At 52.4% G+C, this 19,286-nt stretch overlaps 2 protein-coding genes across 2 annotated transcripts; both read right to left on the bottom strand.

Moving 5' to 3' along the window:
• Positions 1 to 3,307: 3,307 nt before the first annotated feature.
• Positions 3,308 to 8,025, bottom strand: LOC114588027 (uncharacterized). The gene has a single exon (XM_077927924.1). The coding sequence runs from the start codon at positions 6,470 to 6,472 to the stop codon at positions 4,451 to 4,453; it is 2,022 nt and encodes a 673-aa protein (XP_077784050.1). The 5' UTR covers positions 6,473 to 8,025; the 3' UTR covers positions 3,308 to 4,450.
• Positions 8,026 to 13,776: 5,751 nt separating this feature from the next.
• LOC144327587 (uncharacterized) lies at positions 13,777 to 18,500 on the bottom strand. The gene has a single exon (XM_077927923.1). The coding sequence runs from the start codon at positions 16,939 to 16,941 to the stop codon at positions 14,920 to 14,922; it is 2,022 nt and encodes a 673-aa protein (XP_077784049.1). The 5' UTR covers positions 16,942 to 18,500; the 3' UTR covers positions 13,777 to 14,919.
• Positions 18,501 to 19,286: the final 786 nt, after the last annotated feature.

The raw sequence follows: 19,286 nt of genomic DNA, 5'->3' as shown, positions 1-19,286 counted from the left end.
TATTTGATGTTTCATCGTGGTTGTAATCTTCTGCTTGGAGCTGCCCAGAGTGGCTGGGGAAACCCAGTCAGATGGGCAGGGTATGAACAAATTATTATTATCACTATTATTACTATTATTATGTGAGATTCGAAAAGCCTGCCTGTTCTCTGGAAGGGATTTTGTTTGGCCTAGTCATGGCATCCCCTCCATCCCCAATGCCAGCTGTCTCTTTGGTTAACCCAAGATTGACAGGAGCAAAAACAGAAAACCTGACAGAGGTTACTTATCTTTCCCAAGAACTCTGAAGCTGACATTTAAGATGGCCTGGGCAGTCCAGCCCAGCCCGATCATGGTATAAAAAGGCAGGACTGGAGGAAGACTGTTCACAGAAAGAATAGTAATTTGTTGTTCAACCCAGCAAATTATACCCAGCCAGATAGGCGGGGTACAAATAATAAAGATCACGATGATGATGATGGGGGTGTTAGGATCCCACGGGTTGTAGGGGACACTGTTGAGCTCTGTGAAAATAGATGAGGCTCATCACAGAGGCATTTTTTGAATTTCCAGGCAGACAGGACGATTCCACAGGGAGCCTTACCAAGAGAGGCCACAATCCCACGATTCTCCTCCCTGACGTCCATATGCAGAGCTCTCTGGTCAGGATCCAGCAACTCCCGCTCCTCGTCCGTGAAGCGAACAGCGACATCTTCAAAGCACACCGGACCCTGAAAGAAAAAGGGAAAAGTCCTCCTCTGAGACAGCAGAAATATGATCCGCTACAGAAAACTCGGTTGTGTGTGTGACATGAATGAGCCAGCTCCCAGGGGAGGAAGCAGCCAGGGAGAGAGAGGGTTACACGGGAGTCAACTCCCCCTCCCTTTGGAATGCAAACTGAAAACAAGAGTTCAGAGAGTCAGCCTGCAGCCTGCCTGAGGGTCAGTGAAGAACAAAACACAGCAGTTAGAAAGGAAAGCAATTTAGAGAGCAGGAAACACCGTGGAAGTTTGGCTGCTTCTGGGCTCACTGGAAGCCCCCTCCTTAGAAGAGACATCCTTGATTATGGAAGGATGGCCATGCTTGCCGCTCCGATGAACTTCGTTTGTTTTGCAATAAATCTTGCTTTTAATCAAGTACTCTCTTACCGAGACTCCCTTACACTATGGGTATTCGACTTTGTGCAAATAGGTGGTACTCCACCTTGTGGTTTTCGAATCATTCTGCCTACCCAAGCATTCCAGTTTGCCGGATGAAAGGATCCACTTTCTCCTCTCCTCGTGAGTTGTTCTGGGGAGTTCCCTCCCAATGCCCTACAGCCAAATTCAAGGGGTTCAGGGAGAGAGGGAGGGATGGGGGGCAGGCCCCATTTTGCAGCTGATGGGGCTGGTTAGGTGAATGCTGGCCACTATTTGTTCTCATTTGTACACTTCATAGAAATTTTAGCATTCAATGAGCAACATAGAAATACAAGAAGCCTAGTTTGAATGGCCATCTGTCTTGGATGATCTAGCCGAGACTCCTGCAATGAGGGGGGTTGGACTTGATGACCCTTGGGGTCCCTTTCAACTCTAGGAATCTATGAAAACAGCAACTACTGATGAATCGTAGTGGTGACGTTCAGAAGGCTGGTATAGCAGAGTTAAATGGGCAGGAAATCCCACAGTTCACAGCTGGAGTTAACTCTTTATCAGCAAGAACACGATATTCGCAGACTTGGCTGAGTTTCAGGCCTCATGAGAACAGCAGCTCATTCCCTGAGCATCTTCCTCAATGAAATCAGTTGCAGAGAATGAAGGCCGCCGGCTCCCCACAGCTTTCTAAGTCCCCTCCTCTCTGGGGTTTCTGGCAAGTGATCGAACAGTGCGCCAGTGTGCAGCCTGCCTTTGCTCCTCCATGTTAGACCTCTCCTGGCTCTGAGAGACAAGCAGGGAGGGTGGCTTCTGGCAGAAGGAGAGGGAGCCCCCAGTGGCTCCTCCTTCTCCTGACTCACCTCTGCCTCTCGACCTCCCTCCTCCCACTTGTCTCCTTCCTCTTCTGCCTCTGATTCTGCACTGCATTTTGCCACAGAGTCTCCCAGCCCACTAAGCCCTGTTACCCCTTCAGCTTCTGACGCCTCCTCTTCCCAGGCTTCTCCCTCTTCTCCCTCTGATCGCTCATCCTTCTTCCACCTCCACTCCTTGGGCTCTCAGCCATCTTCCCTTCCTGGTTCCCCAGCTGCTTCCTCCCACCATACCTCTGTGCCCAACCAGTCCATGACATTGCTCCATCCCTCAGCCTCTGTCCCCACAAGGCAGCTTCCCCTGACCTGATCTGGTTCCACAGCCACTGCTTCCCTTCTGCCCCCATGAAAAGGCGGATCAGGAGGTCTTGCTGGCATCATTCTGTCACCTGCAAGAGAGAAAAGGTAATCAGGTTGCCAGGAGTGCCTGATTCTCTCACAGGTGAAACAGGGCATCTCTAACTACAGATGGGCCTTTGAGAAAGCTTTACCTGCTGAGAGCATTTGGACGTTTGTGCCCATTTCATATGTTAGTTAGGCAGAAATACATCTCCTTTCCTCTGGGCCCTGGATCCCAAAAGTCCCCCCCCCAAAAAAAGATGAAAAGAACCCACAGATGAGTGGAAAACCAACAGAATAAGACTAAACGGAGAAAAGCCACCTTCCTCCTTACCCAGTGGCCTCTCTCTGGTGTCCAACGGAGGCCTCTCTGCCTCACAGGAATCCAGGTCCATTACTGCAAAGAGATCCTTTCCCTGAGAAAGAAACAAGGATTCAAAACAGAGAAAATGCATGAAGTCAGAACTGACTGACAAGGAAGTCATCAGTATCTTGTGAATAATGGATGCTTGGCTCTAGTGGGGGTCCTCACCTGGGGGTCCTCAGAAGTTGCTCTCCCCCCACCCCCACTCCCCAGCTTCTGTCTCCTTTTCTTGCACTTGGACTCTCTGCCACTCTCAAGACAGACTCCTGGGGTGGGGTCCCTTTTTCTTTGCTCCGAGGGCCAGGTATGCATCTGCTCAACCCCCTGAGGGCCCAGTGGGTGGGGTCAAAGACATCTCCCTTGAAATTTAGGTGGGTAAAATTTATTATTATTATTCAATTAGATAGCTTAACCCTGGAGGCTCAGTGAGTAGCAGCGCCCATTTCCGGCTGGTTTTCCAGCAACAATCCTTTTGGGACAGAGAGGATGTGGTCCTGGGATGCCCTGCTCTGGGTGCGAGGTGTTACGGAAAATCTGGGTGCGTATTTACCCTGCCACCCAGCCAATCGGACCGAGTCCGTGGATTCTAGCGGAAGAAAAGGAAGCTCAGCCGGACGCAGGAGCAAGATACGAAGATCCAAGTTTATTGCGCAACAGGTTCAAAACGAGATTGAACCCCGAGAATGGGGCGGCATAGACTTTTAAAAGTTCCCTCCAAGTCCCAGAATACAGTGCATGAAAACGTCATGAATACATTATGGGAAGGTTGGGTTTCGTGGATTACATCATGAATATATTACACACGTCATGAATATGTTTACAGAGAGGTGGGGTTACACTGATTAACATTTGAGACAAGGGAGGGGGAATGTGCGGAGTGAGGGATATACATAAATAAACATTTCTTGAGTACCGGTGGTGGCAGGACAATGGGACAGTGATATGCATCGTCTGCCACCTGGTATTGCCCGGAGGAAGGGTTAGGCAGGACGATCTGACAGGATTAAGAAGTTCCTGTGTACGTGCCCTGCCGCTTCAGGGATTATGGTGGTTGGGGTGCCATCATGGAGACCAAAGGGAGCTGAGTTGAATGACACCAAGAGCAAGGAAATCGGAGTTATGGTTGATTTTATATGATTTTCGAAAGGTTCCGATGGTTTCCAACCTATTCTGTAGCCTCGGTCAAAGTCGGAAACAAAGTGGATACATTGTAACAGGGTTTTGACAGGTTTACGAGCAGAATGGATACATTGTAACAAGGTCTTGACAAGATTACGAGGTCGGAAGTTTCGGTTCCATTGTTCTCGCTGTGGGGGGCCGTCAGCAGCTTGTCAGTAGGTTTAATGAGGCGTGCAAGGGCTCCCTGAGCTAGCTCCTGCAGGACGAATGCATGGCTGTGATTGGCTAAGACGCGGCCATAGGAATAAGCGGAGATACAGGAACGCCCGGTCTACTCGTTCTAAGTATGGAGCGCAGATAGCCATAGGAAGAGATAGGAGAATATATTCATATATTTGAGCTTATTTCGCTCGTGAAAGAAAGAAACGAAAAGGGGGTCTGGGAGAAGTGTGGTGCTTATGCAACAGTGAGGGGGGACTGGGTGGGTGTACCGTGGGTACCCTCGAGGTCATCGCCTCGGTTGCTCAAGGGAGAGGGGGGGCAAGAGGTACCCCCCCCTCTGGTCCGTATCAGTCCCCCATTCGGAGATAGATTTGCATTAAAGTTCCGTAGGAACTTGCAAATCTTTTCTCCGCACCACAGAAACGCTAGATTTCAGTGATCTCGTATTCCCCTTCCCCCAGATGCCTCATCTGTACGTAGTCTGGAAAGGTAGGGGTGTGTTGGGAACGGGAATAGGCTCGAAGAGAGAATGAGGTAGAAGAAGTAGACTGGCGGAGGAGGGAACAGCAGGGGCTAATACAGTGCACGGTACAACATAAGATAGAGACACAAAAAACAGCGGTCAAGATGAGGAGCAGTATGACTTTCAATAACTGTCGGAGCCATCCTAGCCTGGGTAACCATCCCCACAGGTCCACATCGGATAGTCCCTCATGCTGGATATCGTGTAGCCTCCCTGCTAACTCGTGAATATTGTTCAAATGTCCAGTTATATTTAAGGTCTGGTCAGTTACGTATGTGCAGCACTCGGTGCCTATTAAGGCACAGGTGCCTCCTTGACTGGACAAGAGGAAGTCCGTTGCAATCCTCGTCTGTAAGCTCAACTGCCTTACCTCGGATAGTTCCGACATGAGAGAGTCTGTGATCTGGGTCGCTTCCTGCATGAACTTAAGGAGGATGTCGGTGAGTCGAAGGATATCCACGTGGTTTGAACCGGCCCCGTAGGCAGGGAAGAGTGCCCGGCCCACGGTCTCTCCATTTGCAGCAACATCTGACAGGTCTGACAGTTCCTTTTGCTCCCTTTTATTCCGTTGTCTTCCGGGGGGTAGATGTGGGGTTATCCTTATCCCGGGAACAATATAGCCGACAAAGCAGGATCCGGACATGTGTGGGCTCACCCATGTATAGGCGCGATGCCCGCACACCCAGAATAGGCCGCTGAGATAAGACTCCATTCTGCCTGAAGCAAAGGATTGTAGCAGCATGGTGTCTGTGGGTTGTGGCTTCCAGTCCGAGGGGTGTCCGACGGCAGTGGCCCAGGCAGCGGTAAGGTTAGGAAAAGTCCGGGAATCCCTTGTGTTGGAAACAGTGACCAGTCCAGTTGGTAGGATTTCGAGGGTGTTGGTGCATGTACTGGATCCGATGAAGGTTCCTTCTCCTGAGAAGCTGCGGCAAAGGGGTCCCTTTGTAGGGCCGGTGAGATAGAGGTATTGATGTGTCAAGTTAAGAGCGGTTAAGTTCCAGGAGGTTACGTTTCCGGAACGGAACTGTTCTAGGGTCACCGGCACTGGAACTAGTGGAAGACTCTGTTGGAGATGGCTGGGCGCGTGAGCACAAATCCAGCAGTCCGGGTAGGGTGCCTCCCTGGCCACCTGGCTGAGAAGTTTAATGTAAGAGTTTTGTTCCCAGGAGGACAGGAGGTCTTCTCCTGGGAGCGTAGAGTCAGCGCCGAATTGTCGGGGTGCTGTGCCGACCGGGTGGAGTGGGTCGGTAGTGTTCAGTAGTCGCCTATCCCTGGCGATACCGCCGCATCTCAGGGGTCCGACGTGGTCCCATGAGGGGGAGCGCGAGGGGTGTATGGGATGGTGCCACCCTTCAAGATATTCAGCCCCTTTCCACTCATGAGTGACCCCTAAGTCCCATAAGCAGCAGAACCGTCGCAGGCAGAGTCCCTGGAGTTGGGGCTTCCGGGTTTCTAGGGTGGAGCGGAGGCACTGGAATCCGAAAATCAAGTTTCCAGAGGGGTGGTTGGAGTCCGTATAAGCGTGAGTGGCCCCTCCTATCTCGACTTCGGTCCAGTTAGGGTTTCGTGAGACCTCTCCACTCTCATAAAGAAGATAAGTCCCATTTCTGCAGGTCAGCCGGTAAGAGGAGTGGTCAAGAGTAAGAGCCGCAGAGCCAATACGGCGTAAATCCTTGTTTCGGATGAAAAGCTCCCAATATTCGTTTTCGGCGAGTCGGGGCACTAGGGAATGGCGCAGTAAGGTCCGAGACTCAGGGAGGCAGAAATCAAAGTCCCCCATTCGATCAGGGTTAGACCTACCCGTCTCGACCTCATGATAGTCTAAGAAGTGATAGTCCGTGTGCAACCCTGTACAGTGGTCCGATGAGGTGGACGGGACCCAGGATAAGGCGGCGAGAAGAAGGGCGTTGCAGGCCAGACCCATGGTTTGGATGCGCGCCGGGAGAGCGCAAATGGTCAAACGAACGAAGGTATCAGATAGATGAAGCTGTCAAATAGAGCTGTCAAATGAAGTTGTCAAATGGAACTGTCAGATGAGCTGTCAAAGCGAGGCTGTCAAACGAAGCAAGCTGTCAACGGAGCTGTCAAATGGAGCTGTCAGATGAGCTGTCAAAGCGAGGCTGTCAAACGAAGCAAGCTGTCAACGGAGCTGTCAAATGGAGCTGTCAGATGAGCTGTCAAAGCGAGGCTGTCAAACGAAGCAAGCTGTCAAACGTGGCTGTCACCGCGTCTGAAACGCAGCTTGATGGTGTTAGTATCTGGGATGATTTCGGACGTCCAGTTGGATGTCGCGGTGTCTGGTCCGGTCTGTTGAGCCCGATCTTGGCCCCGATCTGCTGGTCCGGTCTGTTGAGCCCGATCTTGGCCCCGATCTGCTGGTCCGGTCTGTTGAGCCCGATCTTGGCCCCGATCTGCTGGTCCGGTCTGTTGAGCCCGACCTTGGCCCCGATTTACTGGTCCAGTCTGTTGGGCCCGAATTTGGCCCCGATCCGGTGCGGTCCGTTGGTCGTCGTCGTCAATATATGAGGTCGGTGGAGCAGGTGGAGTCGAAAAGGTGAAATCCTCGCCTTTGCTTTCTTCAGTCTCCTGTGGAGGGGGTGAGGACTTGCACCTAGTGTGGTGTAACCAAGAATTCTTCTCACCTACTTTCACGGCGGTTGGCGATGTCAAGAGTACTTGGTAGGGACCTTCCCACGCGGGTTGGAGTGGTTCCTTCTGGTAGACCTTGACGAGGACCCAGTCACCAGGGTGGAAGGAGTGAGCGTGGACGTCGATGGGCAGGTTCTGTCCCTCGATGGCCGCGTAGTGGTGGAGACGCTGCAGTTGTGTCTGGAGCTGAATGACATAATTAGTAAGTTCTGCTTCTCCCAGCTCCAATTCTGAGAGTGGGAATAGAGTGTTGTAGACGGGAGGAGGTCTCCCGAATAAAAGTTCGAATGGAGAGAGTCTCAAACGTTCGGTTGGGGCGCTGCGGATGTTATGAAGAACCAGTGGGAGTGCATTCACCCATTTTAGGCCAGTGAGCTCGCAAAGTTTGCCCAACTGTATTTTTATCTCCTGGTTCATACGCTCTACTTGGCCTGAGGATTGTGGGTGGTATGGAGTGTGGAGGTCCCATCTAATCTGGAGTGTCTTGGCCACTAGTTGCACCACCTCTGCAGTAAAGTGGGTTCCCCTATCGCTGTCTATGCGGCGGGGTATGCCATAACGGGGAATAATATCCTGTAGGAGGGCCCTGGCAACTACGGATGCGGTAGCTTTTCGGCAAGGGAATCCCTCCACCCACGAGGAAAATTGGTCCACTATAATCAAAGCATGTTTAAAGCCTTGGCATTGGGGCAGATCGATAAAGTCAAGCTGCAAGTTCTCAAAAGGGACAAAGGCCCATGGTCTGGCTCCTGGTGGCCTCCTGGGTTCACGCTTGGGATTGAAGCGATGGCAGGTAATGCAATTCTTTGATGCTGCTGCTGCGGCAGCGGCTATTCCGGGTGCATACCAAGACCTAATTACATGTTCCATTAATCTCCCTTTTCCCCAATGTGTCCGCTGATGAAGAACCCTCACTACTTTTGGAGTCCAGGCCTTTGGAAGGACGGTTCTTCCATCAGGGAGGACCCAGATGCCCTGTTGCTCGGTGGCACCTATCGATTCCCACATAGCTCTTTCATCCGCTGGGGCAGATTTGTAAATTTCTGCAAGGTCTAGGTCTGTTGGTAGTTGGAGGGCTTGAAACTCGGATTCATTGTTAGGGACGCGTAGGGCAGCCATCTGTGCGGCTTTGTCGGCTCGTCGGTTTCCTTTAGAAACTGAGTCCCTGCCCTTGGTATGGGCCTTGCAGTGGACAACGGCTATAGCGGCAGGTAGATGGATCGCTGTGAGAAGTCGCTCAACTAGGGCGGCGTGCGAGATTTGAGACCCGGCGGCGGTTAGGAAGCCTCTCTGGAGCCAAATTTGGCCGGTTGTGTGCACGAGGCCAAAACAGTATTTACTATCCGTATAAATGGTTATCCGCTTCCCTTCACCAATCTCGCAGGCACGCAGCAGTGCAATTAACTCAGCGGCTTGGGCACTGTACTGGGAGTTGATTGGGTTTGACTCTAGTACTTCGAAGTCGGAGACCACCGCATACCCAGTCTTTCTAACCCCGTCGATTACCTTAGAGCTACCATCAGTATATAGTATTAGGTCTGGGTTCTCCAAGGGAAGATGATCTAAGTCTTCACGGGGCTTTTCGGCTTGCCGGACAATAGTGGTGCAGTCATGATGTGGGGTGCCATCGTCGGGAAGGGGTAGCAGGGTAGCGGGGTTTAGCGAGTTGACACGTTTAATGGTGACATTGGTTGGGGTTAGTAGGAGGGCTTCGTACCGGTTGAGGCGGGAGTTTGAGAAATGGTGGCATCCTTTTAAGGTTAGGAGGGTTGAGACTGAATGGGGAACGTGAAGGGTGATTTCGTGGCCCAGAACTGTTTCTTGGGCTTTCTCGAGAAGGACAGCAGCGGCTGCAATGGCTCTCAGGCAACTGACAGCCCCTTTAGCAGTGTTGTCAAGTTGCAGACTATAATATGCCACTGGCCTCTCTTGGTCTCGGAAGGGTTGGGTTAGGACACCGGAGGCTACCCCCATTTGCTCATGGATGAACAGGTTGAAAGGGATTCGGTAGTCGGGTAATCCTAGGGCAGGAGCGGATCTGAGTTCCCGTTTTAGTCGTTCAAAAGAGTTGTAAGCTTCTTCTTCCCAGACCAGGGTGTCTGGGTGGTCCTGCCGCGTCATAACAGTTAAGGGCTTCGTTATTTCGCTGTAGCCAGCGATCCAGGCTCGGCAGAAGCCGGCCATGCCAAGGAAGCCGCGCAACTGTCGCTTCGTTTTTGGGAGAGGGATTTTTGTGACTGCCTCGATCCTGTCAGTGGCTAGGCTTCGGGTCCCTACTCCTAAGATGTGTCCCAGATATTTGACTTCTTGTTTACAATATTGGAGTTTCTTTGGAGACACCTTGTGTCCCTTCTTTGCTAATTCTGATAGGAGGTGTTTAGTATCTATCTTACACGCCTCTTCACTGGTAGAACACAATAAAATATCATCCACGTAGAGAAGCAGGGTGGAGCTAGCTGGTAGGTGGATGTCCTCTAAGTCCTGGTGTAATACGGCCGAGAAAATTGCGGGTGACTCTACATAGCCTTGGGGCAGTCTGGTCCACGTTAGTTGGCCGGGCCCCCAGGTAAATGCAAAAAGGAATTGGCTGGCCGGATCCAGGGGTATACTGAAGAAGGCGGAGCACAGATCCGCTGCGGAGTACCAAGTTGTCCCTGCTGGAATTGCGTTTAGGAGGGAGTTCGGGTTGCCCACTACCGGGTGTCGGGGTATTACGAATTGGTTTACTAATCTCAAATCCTGCACAAAACGGTACCGTATAGGTGCCCCCTCTTTAGCGGGCTTCTTGACTGGGAGAACTGGGGTATTACAGGGCGAGGCGCATGAGACTAGGATCCCCTTTTCGAGGAAGTCCTCAATCATGGGTGTTAGGCCGTCTATGGCTTCTTTGGGCAGAGGGTATTGCTTGGTGCACGGGAAGGGTAGGTCACTTCGGTACGTGATCTTGACTGGAGTAGCGGAGAGTAAGAGCCCGACTGAGGTTGATTCAGTGCCCCATAAGGAGGGGGGCAATTCGTTTTCTAGGTCCAAAGGGAGTTCGGGAAACTGTCGGTCCGCTTTAGACTCTTGGACGATACCTTGGAACATGGGAATAGAGTCCCCTGGCATATGTAGGTAAATGCCATCCGAGGAGCATTTTATGGTAGCGTTAAGCTTGCAGAGGAGGTCTCTGCCGAGGAGATTAACAGGGCTGCTTGTTAAAAGGAAAGTGTGTTCCGCTAGTAATGGTCCGAGGGTGACCTTGGCTGGTCGCGAGAGTGGGCAAGTGCGGGGTATCCCATCCAGTCCCATTACTTTCTTGGTCACTGTTCCTGGTTCCAGGTGACTGTCGGTTAGGGTGGAATAAGTAGCCCCTGTGTCCAGTAGACATTGATAGGGGTGGCCGTCAATCTCGATAGTGCAGACCGGGTCCTCAGGTGACAATGCAAGGACAGGGCAGATGGTTTGGGTCTGACTGGGATCCCCTTCTAATTGTCAATAGGTGTCGTGGTCGTCGGGCGGTGGTTGGTTTGGAGGGTGTAAGGGAGGAGCAATAGCATTCGCCCAAGGGTGGGCAGGCTGGTCTATGGCTGGCATTTGGGTCCGGGGTCCTGGTTGGGGTCGGATTTGAGGTGTCGGGTTCGAGGCCGTTGGTGGGGTATAAGCCGTGGGGTTGTGATGGCTGTAGCCTGGAGTTACGTTGGTTTGCGGGGAGAAAGGAGAGTGGGTGGTCCGAACAGGGAAAGGCTTAGGCTCCTGTCCCCCGTAGGATGGCGTATTTAGGTAGGGGCAGAATCTTTTTATGTGTCCCTCTTCCTGGCAGTAGTAGCATCCTCCCGTCCCCGGTCCCCATTGCCTGTAGGGATTTGGGGGTCCTCCTCCCCGGATCCCCTTTCCTCGAGGGAGTCCCCTGCCTCGATTAGGACCATAGGCAGTTTCCATACTTAAGGCTAATATTGATTCAACCTCGGGTTTTGTTTCCTTCTTCTTTCTTTCGTCCCGAGAGTTGTAAACAGATTTCGCGATGGACAAGATTTCACTTACGCTCTTTCCATCGTATCCAATTTGGAGATTCAGGGCTTTTCTAATATCTGGGCAAGCCTGGTCCTTGAAGAACCCTTTAACGATTACTTCATGCTGTGGGTTTTCGGGGTCTATTCCTCCCCATGTTTTAATGGCAGAGACCAATCTAGTGTAATAGTCGGACGGGTGTTCGTTCGGCCCCTGCATGACCGACTGGACTTTGGTCCAATTAACGGTGCGTTGTCCGGCGGCCTTTACTCCGTCCAAAATTGCCTTTTTAAACAGGTTTAAGCACCAAATCCCGTTGGTGGTGTTATAATCCCATGCTGGTTCTACTCTGAGGCATTGTGCTGTAAGCGCCTCCAATCCCTGAGGCCGTCCCCTTTGGTAGTCGGGTAGTTCTATGGCTTCCCCGGCTTTAGCTAGGATGTCCGCTTTCTCCGCCTCGTTGAAGAGAGCATTCAGAAGGACGTGGACATCTGGCCAGGTGGGATTGTGAGTGGAGAAGATAGCGCTGACCTGGCGGTGGCACTTGTCCGGGTCGTCCCTCAGTGAGGGCATCTGATTTGACCAAGTTACCAGGTCTGAGGTATAGAAGGGTTGATGCGTGTAAACCATCCGAGGGGGCCCATTAGGTACGAGAGGAGGAATGGGCAGGGCCCTTAAGGGCATCTGGACCGCAGTAGAACTCACGGTGGAGCTCACTTGGTCAGAAGTCCCTGGGGCCTCTTTGTCGTGGCCCAGGGTCCCCATTGCGGGGCCATGAGGTTCCGTGGAGGCGGGTTTATTCCCGATTTGGGTAGAGTCCTCAATGGTGTTGTGGAGCATAGAGGAGGGGATTTTAGTTTTAGCTTGCCCGGGGTGTTTAACGCGTTTGGTGTCCCCCTTGTCTCTTTTTGCTTGTAGTCGTGTGACCCTTCTATTCTCAGTGCCTTGTGCCTCATCTTCCCCCGTTTCCTCCCCACTGCTAGAGTTGCTGTCGCTGGGTGTCGGGGCTCGCGGCGGCGGTCCTTGATAGTAAAAGGGGACCAGGGTCTGTCGTACGTCGTCATCTTCGTAAGGGGGGGGCATTGGCTGTCGCCCGGGATTTAATATAGGTAGTTGATAAGAAGTTGTTCCCTTTGGGGCTTGGAGCATTCTCCTTACTGCCTCAAAGGTGGCCAGGTATTCCAGCTGGCGGGGTTTTTCTTCCATCAAGGCTTTCCTTAGGTGGTTCAAGCGTTCTTCATTAAACGAACCCCCCGGTGGCCACCGCAGTTCGGGTTTGGCGGAGGCAGTACTGGCGGGCCAGGTTTCGGAGCAGAGGTCCTCTAATTTCTCTTTAGATAACAATTTGTGGCCAGGAATCGACTTCCAATACGCGATGACGAATTGGAGAGGAGAGTCGGGATCCTTCTGGGAACGGGATGGCTTCCTGGAAGCCTTCCTCCCAGAGTGAGTCCGCTCATGTTTGGAAGCCTGGGTACCCATAGTATATTTCACGCGTGTCTAGATAGGAGAGAGGAGAGAGGAGGGGGTCGATAAGGATTTGTGGGTCTAGGGCTGTTCGACAAAGGACTTGTAAAAAGGAAAGGTTCTTAGTCGCTTGGCAACTTCCTAGGGAGGTTTTAAAGAGCTCTAGCTATCCGGTATTTCCTTCCTTCCTTTTCTTTAACCATTTACTTGGGGTCCCTTTTCCACTCTGCCGGTCCCGCCCAATTCCTCATGGGCTATTCCCTCCTGGCAACCTCCTACCTATCGTCAAACTTCTCAGGAAAAGGGGCCCTACTGAACGCCCGCGCCGTGCGGTGCCAGATCGGGTGATCCCTGGATAGAATTCTGGGTCGAAAATCCCCCTTGCTTTCGGAAGCGGGCTTACGATACACGTGGTACGTAGCCCGACCGGTGCGGCTGGGATTGGGATAGAAAGCAAGACCACTTCCTGCCCCCTAGAAAGGACGCTCGGGAAGATCGGAAAGAGAGCTCCAACCCCTTGCTTTCAACTGGGATGCCCGTTTGCGGAGAGTCGGCTATCTTTCAAGTCGGGTCTCTCCGTCTTACCCTTCGGGCTCCCAATTGGTGCGGCTGGCTGGAGAGTTTAGGTAAAGAGATAGAGCTCAGAACCCCCCTCTCGGGTCGAGCAGTAGTCCACGGTCTCTCTCACTGACTGGACCAAGAGAAAGGTAAGAAGGTACGATAGAGAGGAGGGCAGAGAATTCAGTTGCCAGGAGACTTCCACCCCTTCCCACCAGTGCACTGGATTTTCCTATACTCACGCGTCTTCTACGTCGATCCGATCCCGGGACCGATGAATAAGCCGGCTGGATCCCTTTTGCTCCCCGGCTGAACTCCTGGGGCTCCTGATTACCGCCCGGGAGATGGCCGGAGGTCCAAAAGGGTCTTCTCGGGCAAAGTGGCCCGCAGCCGGCTGAAGAATTCGGGGCCCCCGGTCAGCAACCCGGGAGAACCGCTGAAGCCCCACGTTGGGCGCCAAGCTGTTACGGAAAATCTGGGTGCGTATTTACCCTGCCACCCAGCCAATCGGACCGAGTCCGTGGATTCTAGCGGAAGAAAAGGAAGCTCAGCCGGACGCAGGAGCAAGATACGAAGATCCAAGTTTATTGCGCAACAGGTTCAAAACGAGATTGAACCCCGAGAATGGGGCGGCATAGACTTTTAAAAGTTCCCTCCAAGTCCCAGAATACAGTGCATGAAAACGTCATGAATACATTATGGGAAGGTTGGGTTTCGTGGATTACATCATGAATATATTACACACGTCATGAATATGTTTACAGAGAGGTGGGGTTACACTGATTAACATTTGAGACAAGGGAGGGGGAATGTGCGGAGTGAGGGATATACATAAATAAACATTTCTTGAGTACCGGTGGTGGCAGGACAATGGGACAGTGATATGCATCGTCTGCCACCTGGTATTGCCCGGAGGAAGGGTTAGGCAGGACGATCTGACAGGATTAAGAAGTTCCTGTGTACGTGCCCTGCCGCTTCAGGGATTATGGTGGTTGGGGTGCCATCATGGAGACCAAAGGGAGCTGAGTTGAATGACACCAAGAGCAAGGAAATCGGAGTTATGGTTGATTTTATATGATTTTCGAAAGGTTCCGATGGTTTCCAACCTATTCTGTAGCCTCGGTCAAAGTCGGAAACAAAGTGGATACATTGTAACAGGGTTTTGACAGGTTTACGAGCAGAATGGATACATTGTAACAAGGTCTTGACAAGATTACGAGGTCGGAAGTTTCGGTTCCATTGTTCTCGCTGTGGGGGGCCGTCAGCAGCTTGTCAGTAGGTTTAATGAGGCGTGCAAGGGCTCCCTGAGCTAGCTCCTGCAGGACGAATGCATGGCTGTGATTGGCTAAGACGCGGCCATAGGAATAAGCGGAGATACAGGAACGCCCGGTCTACTCGTTCTAAGTATGGAGCGCAGATAGCCATAGGAAGAGATAGGAGAATATATTCATATATTTGAGCTTATTTCGCTCGTGAAAGAAAGAAACGAAAAGGGGGTCTGGGAGAAGTGTGGTGCTTATGCAACAGTGAGGGGGGACTGGGTGGGTGTACCGTGGGTACCCTCGAGGTCATCGCCTCGGTTGCTCAAGGGAGAGGGGGGGCAAGAGGTACCCCCCCCTCTGGTCCGTATCAGTCCCCCATTCGGAGATAGATTTGCATTAAAGTTCCGTAGGAACTTGCAAATCTTTTCTCCGCACCACAGAAACGCTAGATTTCAGTGATCTCGTATTCCCCTTCCCCCAGATGCCTCATCTGTACGTAGTCTGGAAAGGTAGGGGTGTGTTGGGAACGGGAATAGGCTCGAAGAGAGAATGAGGTAGAAGAAGTAGACTGGCGGAGGAGGGAACAGCAGGGGCTAATACAGTGCACGGTACAACATAAGATAGAGACACAAAAAACAGCGGTCAAGATGAGGAGCAGTATGACTTTCAATAACTGTCGGAGCCATCCTAGCCTGGGTAACCATCCCCACAGGTCCACATCGGATAGTCCCTCATGCTGGATATCGTGTAGCCTCCCTGCTAACTCGTGAATATTGTTCAAATGTCCAGTTATATTTAAGGTCTGGTCAGTTACGTATGTGCAGCACTCGGTGCCTATTAAGGCACAGGTGCCTCCTTGACTGGACAAGAGGAAGTCCGTTGCAATCCTCGTCTGTAAGCTCAACTGCCTTACCTCGGATAGTTCCGACATGAGAGAGTCTGTGATCTGGGTCGCTTCCTGCATGAACTTAAGGAGGATGTCGGTGAGTCGAAGGATATCCACGTGGTTTGAACCGGCCCCGTAGGCAGGGAAGAGTGCCCGGCCCACGGTCTCTCCATTTGCAGCAACATCTGACAGGTCTGACAGTTCCTTTTGCTCCCTTTTATTCCGTTGTCTTCCGGGGGGTAGATGTGGGGTTATCCTTATCCCGGGAACAATATAGCCGACAAAGCAGGATCCGGACATGTGTGGGCTCACCCATGTATAGGCGCGATGCCCGCACACCCAGAATAGGCCGCTGAGATAAGACTCCATTCTGCCTGAAGCAAAGGATTGTAGCAGCATGGTGTCTGTGGGTTGTGGCTTCCAGTCCGAGGGGTGTCCGACGGCAGTGGCCCAGGCAGCGGTAAGGTTAGGAAAAGTCCGGGAATCCCTTGTGTTGGAAACAGTGACCAGTCCAGTTGGTAGGATTTCGAGGGTGTTGGTGCATGTACTGGATCCGATGAAGGTTCCTTCTCCTGAGAAGCTGCGGCAAAGGGGTCCCTTTGTAGGGCCGGTGAGATAGAGGTATTGATGTGTCAAGTTAAGAGCGGTTAAGTTCCAGGAGGTTACGTTTCCGGAACGGAACTGTTCTAGGGTCACCGGCACTGGAACTAGTGGAAGACTCTGTTGGAGATGGCTGGGCGCGTGAGCACAAATCCAGCAGTCCGGGTAGGGTGCCTCCCTGGCCACCTGGCTGAGAAGTTTAATGTAAGAGTTTTGTTCCCAGGAGGACAGGAGGTCTTCTCCTGGGAGCGTAGAGTCAGCGCCGAATTGTCGGGGTGCTGTGCCGACCGGGTGGAGTGGGTCGGTAGTGTTCAGTAGTCGCCTATCCCTGGCGATACCGCCGCATCTCAGGGGTCCGACGTGGTCCCATGAGGGGGAGCGCGAGGGGTGTATGGGATGGTGCCACCCTTCAAGATATTCAGCCCCTTTCCACTCATGAGTGACCCCTAAGTCCCATAAGCAGCAGAACCGTCGCAGGCAGAGTCCCTGGAGTTGGGGCTTCCGGGTTTCTAGGGTGGAGCGGAGGCACTGGAATCCGAAAATCAAGTTTCCAGAGGGGTGGTTGGAGTCCGTATAAGCGTGAGTGGCCCCTCCTATCTCGACTTCGGTCCAGTTAGGGTTTCGTGAGACCTCTCCACTCTCATAAAGAAGATAAGTCCCATTTCTGCAGGTCAGCCGGTAAGAGGAGTGGTCAAGAGTAAGAGCCGCAGAGCCAATACGGCGTAAATCCTTGTTTCGGATGAAAAGCTCCCAATATTCGTTTTCGGCGAGTCGGGGCACTAGGGAATGGCGCAGTAAGGTCCGAGACTCAGGGAGGCAGAAATCAAAGTCCCCCATTCGATCAGGGTTAGACCTACCCGTCTCGACCTCATGATAGTCTAAGAAGTGATAGTCCGTGTGCAACCCTGTACAGTGGTCCGATGAGGTGGACGGGACCCAGGATAAGGCGGCGAGAAGAAGGGCGTTGCAGGCCAGACCCATGGTTTGGATGCGCGCCGGGAGAGCGCAAATGGTCAAACGAACGAAGGTATCAGATAGATGAAGCTGTCAAATAGAGCTGTCAAATGAAGTTGTCAAATGGAACTGTCAGATGAGCTGTCAAAGCGAGGCTGTCAAACGAAGCAAGCTGTCAACGGAGCTGTCAAATGGAGCTGTCAGATGAGCTGTCAAAGCGAGGCTGTCAAACGAAGCAAGCTGTCAACGGAGCTGTCAAATGGAGCTGTCAGATGAGCTGTCAAAGCGAGGCTGTCAAACGAAGCAAGCTGTCAAACGTGGCTGTCACCGCGTCTGAAACGCAGCTTGATGGTGTTAGTATCTGGGATGATTTCGGACGTCCAGTTGGATGTCGCGGTGTCTGGTCCGGTCTGTTGAGCCCGATCTTGGCCCCGATCTGCTGGTCCGGTCTGTTGAGCCCGATCTTGGCCCCGATCTGCTGGTCCGGTCTGTTGAGCCCGATCTTGGCCCCGATCTGCTGGTCCGGTCTGTTGAGCCCGACCTTGGCCCCGATTTACTGGTCCAGTCTGTTGGGCCCGAATTTGGCCCCGATCCGGTGCGGTCCGTTGGTCGTCGTCGTCAATATATGAGGTCGGTGGAGCAGGTGGAGTCGAAAAGGTGAAATCCTCGCCTTTGCTTTCTTCAGTCTCCTGTGGAGGGGGTGAGGACTTGCACCTAGTGTGGTGTAACCAAGAATTCTTCTCACCTACTTTCACGGCGGTTGGCGATGTCAAGAGTACTTGGTAGGGACCTTCCCACGCGGGTTGGAGTGGTTCCTTCTGGTAGACCTTGACGAGGACCCAGTCACCAGGGTGGAAGGAGTGAGCGTGGACGTCGATGGGCAGGTTCTGTCCCTCGATGGCCGCGTAGTGGTGGAGACGCTGCAGTTGTGTCTGGAGCTGAATGACATAATTAGTAAGTTCTGCTTCTCCCAGCTCCAATTCTGAGAGTGGGAATAGAGTGTTGTAGACGGGAGGAGGTCTCCCGAATAAAAGTTCGAATGGAGAGAGTCTCAAACGTTCGGTTGGGGCGCTGCGGATGTTATGAAGAACCAGTGGGAGTGCATTCACCCATTTTAGGCCAGTGAGCTCGCAAAGTTTGCCCAACTGTATTTTTATCTCCTGGTTCATACGCTCTACTTGGCCTGAGGATTGTGGGTGGTATGGAGTGTGGAGGTCCCATCTAATCTGGAGTGTCTTGGCCACTAGTTGCACCACCTCTGCAGTAAAGTGGGTTCCCCTATCGCTGTCTATGCGGCGGGGTATGCCATAACGGGGAATAATATCCTGTAGGAGGGCCCTGGCAACTACGGATGCGGTAGCTTTTCGGCAAGGGAATCCCTCCACCCACGAGGAAAATTGGTCCACTATAATCAAAGCATGTTTAAAGCCTTGGCATTGGGGCAGATCGATAAAGTCAAGCTGCAAGTTCTCAAAAGGGACAAAGGCCCATGGTCTGGCTCCTGGTGGCCTCCTGGGTTCACGCTTGGGATTGAAGCGATGGCAGGTAATGCAATTCTTTGATGCTGCTGCTGCGGCAGCGGCTATTCCGGGTGCATACCAAGACCTAATTACATGTTCCATTAATCTCCCTTTTCCCCAATGTGTCCGCTGATGAAGAACCCTCACTACTTTTGGAGTCCAGGCCTTTGGAAGGACGGTTCTTCCATCAGGGAGGACCCAGATGCCCTGTTGCTCGGTGGCACCTATCGATTCCCACATAGCTCTTTCATCCGCTGGGGCAGATTTGTAAATTTCTGCAAGGTCTAGGTCTGTTGGTAGTTGGAGGGCTTGAAACTCGGATTCATTGTTAGGGACGCGTAGGGCAGCCATCTGTGCGGCTTTGTCGGCTCGTCGGTTTCCTTTAGAAACTGAGTCCCTGCCCTTGGTATGGGCCTTGCAGTGGACAACGGCTATAGCGGCAGGTAGATGGATCGCTGTGAGAAGTCGCTCAACTAGGGCGGCGTGCGAGATTTGAGACCCGGCGGCGGTTAGGAAGCCTCTCTGGAGCCAAATTTGGCCGGTTGTGTGCACGAGGCCAAAACAGTATTTACTATCCGTATAAATGGTTATCCGCTTCCCTTCACCAATCTCGCAGGCACGCAGCAGTGCAATTAACTCAGCGGCTTGGGCACTGTACTGGGAGTTGATTGGGTTTGACTCTAGTACTTCGAAGTCGGAGACCACCGCATACCCAGTCTTTCTAACCCCGTCGATTACCTTAGAGCTACCATCAGTATATAGTATTAGGTCTGGGTTCTCCAAGGGAAGATGATCTAAGTCTTCACGGGGCTTTTCGGCTTGCCGGACAATAGTGGTGCAGTCATGATGTGG

Source organism: Podarcis muralis, chromosome 4 (assembly GCF_964188315.1).
Source record: "Podarcis muralis chromosome 4, rPodMur119.hap1.1, whole genome shotgun sequence".
NCBI classification, from domain to species: domain Eukaryota; kingdom Metazoa; phylum Chordata; class Lepidosauria; order Squamata; family Lacertidae; genus Podarcis; species Podarcis muralis.
The sequence above is the reverse complement of the archived record's forward strand: the minus strand, read 5'-3'. Positions and strand labels throughout refer to the sequence as shown.

What these genes read in the sequence shown, in the direction of transcription:
- LOC114588027 (XM_077927924.1), bottom strand. Translation starts at nt 6,472, where the DNA reads ATGGGTCTGGCCTGCAACGCCCTTCTTCTCGCCGCCTTATCCTGGGTC.
- LOC144327587 (XM_077927923.1), bottom strand. Translation starts at nt 16,941, where the DNA reads ATGGGTCTGGCCTGCAACGCCCTTCTTCTCGCCGCCTTATCCTGGGTC.